The 10,566-nt window shown below is 43.3% G+C and overlaps 2 protein-coding genes across 10 annotated transcripts in view; one reads left to right on the top strand and one right to left on the bottom strand.

Annotated features, from left to right (window-relative positions):
• Positions 1–91: 91 nt before the first annotated feature.
• Positions 92–2,695, bottom strand: LOC107270253 (nischarin). The gene is made up of 2 exons (XM_015745102.2): positions 1,734–2,695; positions 92–1,652 (listed from the first exon to the last, which is right to left on the bottom strand). The coding sequence occupies exons 1-2, from the start codon at positions 2,172–2,174 to the stop codon at positions 687–689; spliced, it is 1,407 nt and encodes a 468-aa protein (XP_015600588.1). The 5' UTR covers positions 2,175–2,695; the 3' UTR covers positions 92–686.
• Positions 2,696–3,730: 1,035 nt separating this feature from the next.
• Positions 3,731–10,566, top strand: part of LOC107270247 — an 85,436-nt gene continuing 78,600 nt past the window's right edge. For 2 of the 9 annotated variants that reach the window (XM_015745092.2, XM_025087660.1), the window contains exons 1-2: positions 5,373–6,028; positions 6,121–6,213. Coding sequence is in view for 5 of the 9 variants with exons in the window: in XM_025087659.1 (XP_024943427.1) it covers positions 9,859–10,088 (230 nt within the window). In the remaining 4 variants the exon portion in view is untranslated. Of the gene's footprint in view, positions 4,009–5,372; positions 6,029–6,120; positions 6,214–9,623; positions 10,089–10,566 lie in introns of those variants that run through there. The other 7 variants (XM_025087657.1, XM_025087656.1, XM_025087661.1 and 4 more) reach the window with 6 other exon arrangements.

Here is a 10,566-nt window from a genome sequence, read left to right as displayed (position 1 = left end):
TGTTCACATCTGCTCCGTTACTCGTATATGGTGTGATCATGCGACTGAATGACAAAACGTTTTTGTGTGTGTATATATATATATATTATTATTATCACAGATTTATTACTTTATTAACAAAATAGTTTGTTATCTTATATACAGATTAATAGTCTTATTAGTTACTTACATATAAAATTCATTCGCCGTTCTGCTTTCCTTTTACAAAAGGATCGCACCTTTAAAAAATTCTATACGCATACAAATATTGTCCACTGTACCGGCATGCCTTATTTCTTATTTGTTCTTCCGTGTATTCGTTTCAATGTTCTTGTATCTTTTGCGTTCCGACTCACGATACATAACAAAAATTTACCAAAATGAAAAAAAAATAGATTTTACGCGTGGGGCTACATATTACTGTTTTGGTATACGCTTATATTGATTAGGATATCGCTATCATAAGATAATGACAGTTAGAGCACCGGTACGCGCCCAAGTTATCGAGAAAAAGAAATACGACAGTCCTTTGGATACTGGAAACATTAATATTCTTAGGAAACATATGTCTCGACGAATGAAAGACTGGCATCGTTGTCCTCATTATATCAGCCATTTTCTTAATACAAAAATTGTAAGTGCACTGGCAGCGTATCTTCATTCATGTAGATTCTTTCTTTATTTTGTTAAACGAATTTCCGGGATCTCTAGATACTCGGTATTTCCGCTGAGAACAATGGCGCATCCGCTGCCGTAAACGTTGGCGATTTACCCTCTCGCGCTATTCGTAATGCCTGCAATACTGAAACTGTGTCCAGTTCCTTTTGATTCGGTTTTTCGTTGTCCAAACATATTTCAACGGCCCTCTTGCCAAACGGTTCCAGGACCTTCACCCTGTAATCGACTATGGTAGACACTGGATTCCCGGTTAGTCTTAGATTCTCCAGACACGGCAGACCGCCGATATTTTTAACTTCCTCGATGTCCTCGATACGGTTGCAACTCACGTCGAGTCCCTCCAGGGAGTAAAGCTTGGAGAAGGCCGCAAGTGTGGTAAGTTTGTTCTGGGAGAAGTCTATGAAAACTATGTTGCCTAATTTTGTATGAAGATCGTTAGGTAGGATTGTAAAATTATTAGACGCCAGATGAAGCTGTGAGAGACGTGGTAAAAGTGTCACGTTTGAAATTTCAGTGAGGACATTATCGTTCAGTGTCAAGGATTCGATATGCGGTAGGAGACGGATTGCTTCGTCTATTGTCTCTATTGCGTTATTACTCAAATCCAGATGCGTAACTTGAAGCCAGAGATGAGAATCATTGGCATTAGTTATGTGTTTGTGCACCTCTTCACACATTGCTAGATCAACTATATTCTTAAGATTTGTGTTGTGAACTTTTAAAACTTTTACCGTGTCTCGCAAATTTCCCATGTTGTAGATCTTATCCATCGGATAAGAGTCGACTGTTAAATTTTCCACATTCTTAAATGTTGACAATTCAAGTGGGAGCGATGATGGGTATATGTTACTTGTACCATATGGATCACTACTACTTTGAATTATAAGTGTATTCAAGTGGGAATTGAAGTCTAAAACATGGCTAAAATCAAATTTTTTATCCACTACTTCCAACGGAGGACAGGGCTGCTTTAATCTCTCACTGACTGCATGTAACTGAAACAGAGAGTAATTGAAGTTAGATACAGAAGTATCTAAAAGTATACATAGGTTTTGAGCAAAAACTTTGTTCGCTACCTGGACTGGATTAAACGTATAGCTTTGAGAAGTTTGTAGTAATGAATCCCCTTCGGCAAAGAACTGTTGAGCCATATTTTGGAGCAGAAAGAAAATATCGTACATATGAAAATCAAGGAACAGCGCAAACTCTCTGGGCATGGCTTTCTTTAGGTATTGATAGACTGCGTTGAGATATGATTCCAGCCCAATGCGTCTCTTTTCCACAAATATCTCACTCTTGTTCCCAATGAGTTTCTTTGGTGGCAATATGTCTTTTTCAACACAATGTTCGGAGACAAGTATTTCATGAAGTTCAGCAAATTCGTTGTATCTGTGCTTTACTGTCCACTTAACAGCTGCTATCCTAACCTCGATATTATAATATGTAACATTATCGACAGTCTCCACAGACGGAATTTTGACTTGCACGTCGTCCTGATTCAATAATAAGCACGCCATTCTGGCAAAGAGCAAGAAACTTGACTGAGTCTCAGTAACGGCAAGTGTTCTTTTTCCCAGCCAGCGATTCGTAGGTTATCCTCCGATTACAAACGCCCGACTCTTACACGTAGAGAAGCTGTTGTTCTATTCGCAACAAAATACAGATACCTTATCCCAACGGGACATTGTAGTCTTCCTTTCTGTTTACAGCGTACCACGAAATATCGAATTTGACAGTAGTAACTGTTATCTCCCGCAATAATACATTGCCGTTGTAGCACACATCTTTACAAGGACAATCCCTCCACTCGGATTCAACCATTGACATACGTATTATATTTACGAGACATATTCATTCACTTTAGCACCATAGGTAACACTAACTCAAAATCTTTTAATCATAAATGCAGGAAAAATAAATAAACCAGCTGCAAAAAATAGTCTTTCATCCCATCATGCACATATATGTATACTATACTGATATGTAACACTTCTGTTTCTTATTTCCTAAATCATTGTTACCGATAACAGATATGAGTAGGGAGATGCACAGCACTACGGTTTCGAGCGATACCAAAATCATGGCGCTGAATCCCAGCGGTAAGTCCGGAAATAGAATTTATGTGATCATCGCCTCCGTCGCTACTGCGGATCCCGTCGTAGCCCAGCTGACCGCAATCACGAACATGTAGCTTGACGAGCAGATTCGTATAGATATGCCAACGATGTCGTAAGATTTCGTTATCGTTTAGTTGACGTCGAGGTGCTCGAATCCAGGTGCTCTCGTGGGGAGATGGTCTCGACATAGCGCGTTGCCCGGCAAAGGACAATACCCGACGGAGACGGGCAAAGGGCTGCAGAGCGGGCGGAGATAAGGTTTCGTTACGATAAGGGGAGGAACCTCCTGCCCGAGTTAAAGATGTGGTACCCAGCTGTTGTCCAATGTCCTGGGGAAGCCGCCGTGGAGGATCTTCAAATCTTAAGTACCGATTTGCTAAGGAACGCTCTCCACTTGATTCAGAGGGACGGCATGAGGGAAAGGAAGAGTTATCGGCTATAAAGATCTCGACCAATCAGATAATCTTTCCAATAAATCCCCTTCGAAAAAGTATAGTCTCTAGTATATTCTCAGACACCATTTTTTGGAGTTTTTCAAAAAGGTTATAGGTAGTATAGTTATAAGTTAAAGGTAGTATAGTTATAGGTAAATGTAACAAAATGCAGCGCAGCATGCAACTGTGATCGCTCGACGGAAATCCTACTGTAGTCGAGAATGCCGCGTAGGTAGTATAGTTATAGGTAGTAGAAAAAGTATATTAATCCGTATGCGTGCGAGAGAGACGCACTTAGAGCCCTGCTGTGCTAATGAAACGTACGCTTTAGGAGCATTACAGGGAGCGTCAACGATATACTGAAATGCGAACAATTGCCGTGCACCGATCAGCCTGCATCGTCACTCGAGAGCATCGTTGACGAACCCTGTACGAGTTGTTATTGACAAACCTGTCGTAGGAGGGCATCACTTATGCCAAGGTGTGCTTGCGTCGCGAAACGTCTCTTTCTATACTCTTTATCCTTTACCTTCATTTATGAAAAAAAAGTGTGACGTAGTGAATTGATACGTTTCAGTAAGTGCGTCGCGAAGACATTATCTAAAGTTCGCGGAAATTCGCGTAGTGGTCTATTCGTGACAAGTGAAGAATAAGTCCGCAACCGGAAATACAGGAAGTGCAAAATAGTGGTCAAGGCTGGATCAACAAGTCGTCACCAGAATGGACCTCGAGTATCGACAGATGTACTGGACCAATGAACAATACAAATGGACAAGAAAAGGGCAGACGAGGATCCTGGGGTAAGTGATCTTTTTCTTTTTTCCTTTTTTTTTCTACTCACCATAAACATTTATGTAGGCGGCCATGCTGAAAGCCATAAATTTGCTATACTCAGCGGATACCGGAAGTATAGCATAGATCTGACTTATATTTGTCCGAGATTTTGGTATTTTCAATGAGTCCCCATTGAAAGAGTATAGTCTTTAGTATATCTCCACTGCGTTCCATCGTTTGTACCTTCACAGTTTTTTTATAAATTCAAGATAAGTGTCGTAGCAGGTACAGTGTCTAGACACCATTTTTTCGAGTTTTTCAAAAAAGCATTATCTAACAATAGTTCTAGGCGGAACTATGGTCCCAACGTTGAGTACTAGAGAGAACTATTCCGGAACTGTTTGAAACACAATCTAAAAACAACACTGAAAACCAGCTCCTTATGCATACCTGCACTGAAGCATATGGTGCGAATAGTATCATTAATAGGCATTTTACCGATGTTACGTAGCAGAACTATTGCTAAAACCTATCAGAAACTATAGAACTTCTCGGGAACTATTGAAAAAGCCTATTGTTAAAACATTTTTAAGACATTTTAAAATACATATTTTAACGATTTTACGTTGCAGAACTATTGTTAAAACCTATCAGAAACTATAGAACTCCTCGAGAACTTTTCAAAAAGCCTATTGTTAAAACATTTTTAAGACATTTTAAAATACATATTTTAACGATTTTACGTTGCAGAACTATTGTTAAAACCTATCAGAAACTATAGAACTCCTCGAGAACTTTTCAAAAAGCCTATTGTTGAAACATTTTTTAAGGCTTTTTAAATAGTTATCAAGGAGTTCTATAGTTCCTGATAGGTTTTAACAATCGTTCTGCTACGCAACATCGTTAAAATATGTATTAAATATGCTGGTGGCATCATACGCTTCAGTGCAGACAGGCATGAGTTGCTTGCTTTTGTCATATTAAACTTACCGAGCTTACACTGTGCGATCGAATTTAGGATTGCAAAGAAAAAAAGTATTTAGGCTATATCCGATGAGCTGTCTCGTTCTAATTGTAAGTGTTGCTTTGGGAACCTGCGATAAGTAACGGTGGACTCTGCCCGGCAAGCTTCACGTTCGTGATCGCTGTTTGCTCGGCTACGACGTGATCCGCATTATGGACGGAGGCTATTATCACATAACTCTACTTCCGGACTCGCTGCTGAGATTCAGCGGCATGCTTTTGGTATCGCATAAAACCGTGGCGTTGTGCATCTCCCTACTCATCTCTGCCGATAATAAACTCTACTGTACCTGCGAGCATAGTACCATCGACGCTCACCAGATGTCACCAGTGTGCCAAGGGAAAAAATTAGTTTCGTGAGCTTTGTTCTGGCGAAAAGCCACCAAGAACTCGAAAAGAGGATAAAGTAGCGTTTGGAAAGTCGACAACATCTCAGTGAGCCCAGTTTTGACATTTGTATAATAATCCAGAAGGAATAGGACGCCCTCTATTAAACGACGTCATTCTCCAAGGTCCTCGTTTACCTGGGCGTCTATCACACGCAACCAGATGAAAAATAATTCGTAGCGGTTCTCAGCGTGGCTACCTGTTGCTGTGGATGCTGCGCCAGGAGCCAATCATAATGGCGGACGATTTGCCTAACCTGCTGGGACGGGATGACCACCACGATTCTTCTAGGCCCCTTCCGTTCCCCTTTTGTGCCCCTTCTCCAGCGATGGCCCGACGAACCTGTTGCCCGCACTCATCCAGTACAGTGTCGGTTACGGCGATCGCTACAGGTGTCCCGAAAAATGCCAGTTCTACGAAATACCTGAGACCGGAAACTCATACGAAACGTACCTGGATTCTAGTGCATAAAAATCGCGCGTAAAAATAGACAATTTCTTGATACTTGTATCTTTGCAGTCAGTTTGTTTTGTCGCGCGATCGGTTATCCTTCGAAAATTTCATTGTGCTGGTTCGTGACATTCCTCGCGACAAGTTCTGTCTCTTATGTGCCTGCTGGCTGTGGTCTCGTGCCTGGTGTGTGCTTAATTATTACATATTTATCTTATTCGTTGAGTGCATTCTTTAACGTGACGTCTGTGCTAATATTTTCTACAATTGCTGTGCAGGATACGTCTACTGAAACCGTACCTGTGATATCACGTCTGGAAACAACACTTGATTACGCATCGATGCTACACGTTCACGACTGTCGACGATGAGTAAGTCACTTTCTATCTTTGATATTATTATCATCATATAAAATTAGATTTGATCGAAAGAGCCTGTAGTTTGTGAGGAATCTAGTGAAATAATTTTGTTGCTCGAAACAAAAATTAGCCGGCGAATGAGTGAAAGTTGTAAAAGATGCCGCGGAATGGAAAATGATGGCAGCTATGTCCACAGAGAAGTGAGATTCGGTAGAAATATTATACAGAGAGACATACATATGTAGTATACAGTGTGGGCGACCTGGCATTCCTGTCAAACGTTTCTACAGACTCTCTAGGCATTCTAGCTCTCCACCAAGAGAGTACAGAATTCTCGGCGAGCAGCTAGATCACGAACGTAAATACTGTATTACAAGATAAGAGAAACAAGAGTTATAACGAACGGTTTTATCGATACGAAATGTAGAAAAGAGGGTAAGGGGTGCCGGGTTTCCTGGGATCTTAGGCAATCCTAGAATCCGAAGAACGTTAGAGGAGGTTTTTACTTCGTGGAGATATACAAGAGAAAATGAGCAGAGTCCATTCCCATAGTCGTAGCCAGGCCAGTTCCCGAGGTGAGTCTTTGGCTCGCTACTCACTCTGTGGAATGCTCTGTTGTTGAGTTCCTGGCTGCGCCCTTCCTTTGCGAGAATTCTCCTGCCCTCTTCCACAACCCACAACGTACGTACCTACCTTGAGTAGGGTAGAACGATCTTAGCGACCGGTTCTCTCTTCTCTTCTCCGCTACTCCCGAAGGAGGAGGAGGAGGACGCACACGCACGCGCTCCGTACCCTCGGTAGAATCCTAGAGCCAGCTAGCCACGCGTTCATTTTGCTTTGGAATTCTTTTATGATGCCTTATTCTCTTTCTTCCTTCAACATTCAACATGTGTCTCTTGATATAGTATGCATGTGGGCTACACTCGCGTCCATTCTACCTAGACTCTACAGTCCATTCTCACTTACTGCTCTCGTCTACCCTGGCCAGTGTGTAAGTTGGTCTCTACTCTGGTGTCCTGTAATTTCTCTCGTCCGTGTCGACCTTCTACGGCACAAAGGCTACTACTCCAGTGTCTATCTGCCTACACCTACCTCTATTTCTCAAAGATCTCATTACCTGGAATTACTAAATTCGCGACCTCCGAGGAACCTCCTCCTCCTCCGTCGCCATTTTCCCACTGAAAGAGCATGATAAATTCATCCGAATTCCTCTGCGAGTTTTAAATCTTCTCGGTGGTAATATTATTTTGCTTATGGGCTTCAATCAGCTGCGTTCTGTTCTACAGGCTCTTTCAATTATGTATTTCTAAGCGCTCCCGCTACTCGCAAGTCAAACGGCACACGCTTGATTGGATACCCGCATGATTTGCCAAGTAGACTGATTGTGAGCCAGGATGTGACGTGGGCGTATTTTCAAAATACACCACCAGGACTTCCAGGTCCTTTGGGATCGTTTCGGCTCGCCCAGCCCCGATTCTGCTTCTGCGAGGAATCGACAGATTGCACTGCCGCCTATACTCGGTACGTCCTGAGCTTCTACAGCCGAGTCACGGTACTCGACTCGTTACATTTTGACACGTGCATCGCTTTTCTGCGCGCCTAGAGTCGTGAAACGTAATCGAAGTTTATTGCCGCGTCAGAAGATAAGTGCAAATTAAAAGAAAAGTTTACGCAACAGGACACCGTCTATTACTCGGTTAAGGAAGATTTAGGGTAGGTACGCAGTTTGACGACGCAATACTCGGAAAGGTCACCGCGACCACGTGACTCGCTATTAATTCCTTCACCCACGCGATAGGAAGGTACTCGGTAGCACGTACTATATACATATTTATATGTAGATATATTTAGCGGAGGCGATAACCGAGGTACAGAGGAATACGTGTAACGAAGGAAAGCGCAGCGTGAGCAATGGCGCCGCTTCCCTCCTTCCTATAGACCATTCGGCTTCACACGAACCACGCAGTCGGTATTCCGCTGGGTCGTATCTGTGCACATGTAGGCACTGGTAGGTTAGGTTAGGTACCTGGTGGTCTCGTGGATGTCGATGGCGAACTTTCCGATCCGGCCTCCTTGAAACGTTAATGCGAGCCCAGCGACTTCTCGAGTGCAGCAACTTGCAGCATTCGAAGCATTCGAAGCGTTCGAAGCGTTCGAAGCATTCGACTCTCGGGCCCTCTCCAAGTCCGCAACCGCTTTTCCTCCTTCCTTCATGTTCGCTTTTCGCGAGCATCGCTGCCATCTAGGATGCCGCTACTTTAACTGCCAATAGTGGCTTCCCGATAGGGTCCCTCGTATTTGTTACAGGGAGCTCCTGGCGATCAAGTACCTCTGGCGCAGTGCATTTATCCGATTCCTTTATATCTTTCGATGCTCCCACTTTATTAATATAAATTTACAATTTTTTCAACGCTAAGCAGGCGGAGCTGGGATGGGTTTGGGAATGGTCAGGCTAATTGTACCTCAAGACACCTTTAGAACTCCAATGCCAGATGACGCCAGGTCTAGTCTTTTTTTTTAATTTGGAATTAAAAGAACGAAATCAGCACGAAATGGTACATTAAGTTTTAATTGGATCGTCCTTAATGAAGAATAATAAATTAGTATTTACATTTTTTTTTTAAAAAAAAAGGTCGGTTCTAACTTTATGCACATCGGAAAACTTTCTTCTTCTCTCGACGCTCACACAATTATCCCAGCAAGTATCAGCTGTGTAGGAGAAGGGCAGAAGACTTTTCACCGTGAAAAATGACGAGATCAAATAAGCACTGGAGACTCGTACGTGGATGCGGCTGAGCGTTGCGTCGTTCCCGTAAGAATAAAGGAAAGTTCTGGAGAAGCCAGACGCGCGCACGTGCACGCGCGTGCACGTGTGCATATGTGTAACGTCGCTGGGAGGCAGCATCCGCGTACGTGCCGCAGCATCCCTGGAAACGGTAGCTTAATCAATGGCGGGAATTAATGCATGGTCTCTTAACGCTACCGGGAATTGCTTTCGAGTGATAACCACTTTTTACTTGCTGCTTACCAGCACTGGCATTCATTCGATCCCGAAGAGAAGCTTCCAGTTAGAATTCTTCTTCTTCTTCTTCTTCCCTTTCATGTTCAGTGTCCTACTGTATCTGCTATACACGCGGGACGCCGTTTCCAGATAAGACGTGTAACTTATCTGCAAGACGCCTTGCGTTGCGACGAGCCATATCGAGCTGACTAGGGGAGAATGACATGTGTTACTATCCGCTTCACTCCGACTACCACTTCTTCTTCTTCTTCTTCTTCTTCTTCTTCTTCAATTTTTCTTCTTCTTGCTTCCAGCCTCGGCAGACTCATTCAGTAGTCACCCAGTGAGCGCAGTGTAATCATCACTCTGGCCGTTTTCAATTTGGACAGTTTATACGGTTCGAGATAGCCAAGAATTTTTGAAGAAGCTGGTGGATCTTTTGTTTTTTTTTTAATAAATTTATAAAACTTAGCTGCAGAATCCTTTGTAAATGGCGAAGTATGCATTTTTGCTATGAAATACTTAAAAAGAATCGTTATAAGATTTTAAGGTGATCAGGCTGTAAGTCTGAATCGCGAATTGTGGGTCGTTCGTTCGGGCCGGTTGGCTTTGGTGCTTTGAAGTGGAGGATCCTTCGGACCTTGACGTAATACGTAATGCCGATGGCCAAGTGCTGTGGTTGTTTAGAGCCTTCCGGAAGGGTTGAGGCTTATCAACCCCTGCAAACGCGGGGCAGCTCGGAGACCCTCAGGATCACGCGGGAGGGCAGAGGCGACGGCTCCAGGACTCCCAGGACTCCCAGGACTCCCAGGACTCCCAGGACGCCCAGGGATCACGTTAGGAAGCTCAGCGTGCGATACGACGCAGTTAGGCTACCAGGAAAGAGGTTAGATCGCCCAAAGTTCCTTTTAATAAAGCCTCGAGGCAACCCTTTGGCTTATTCCTTTGGTCCTGCAAAGTCCTCGACGCAGGACACACGCGGTCGCAGGTGCCTGCCACTGGCATCGCCCTACGTACGTGTCTACGTGCACTGATTGTCAGTATATAAGTGTGCATTCATGTTCTTACCGATCGATGCGCTTAATGCTCTTGATAAATTTCTGTAAATGAGGTAAAACGGGTAACTTGACACTCCAGCCTCTAGAGTGACGTAGCTTCCAGCTTCCAGCTTCCAGCTTCCAGCTTCCAGCTTCCAGCTTTCAAGCTCAATAAGGACCTTTCACTCGTTAACTCTTTTTTGCTTACCTTTTTTTCTTTCTCGTCTTTTCTGTTCTTAATTATTTATACTGTGAAAAATAAATTACTTACTCGGCGGCCATTTCCATTTTCTCACTCCGTTTGTGCCTGGCGTGCGGGGAGGGGGG

This window comes from Cephus cinctus, unplaced genomic scaffold, assembly GCF_000341935.2.
Source record: "Cephus cinctus unplaced genomic scaffold, Ccin1 Ccin1_scaffold0715, whole genome shotgun sequence".
Taxonomy (NCBI): domain Eukaryota; kingdom Metazoa; phylum Arthropoda; class Insecta; order Hymenoptera; family Cephidae; genus Cephus; species Cephus cinctus.
This window is presented reverse-complemented; position numbering and strand designations above follow the sequence as displayed.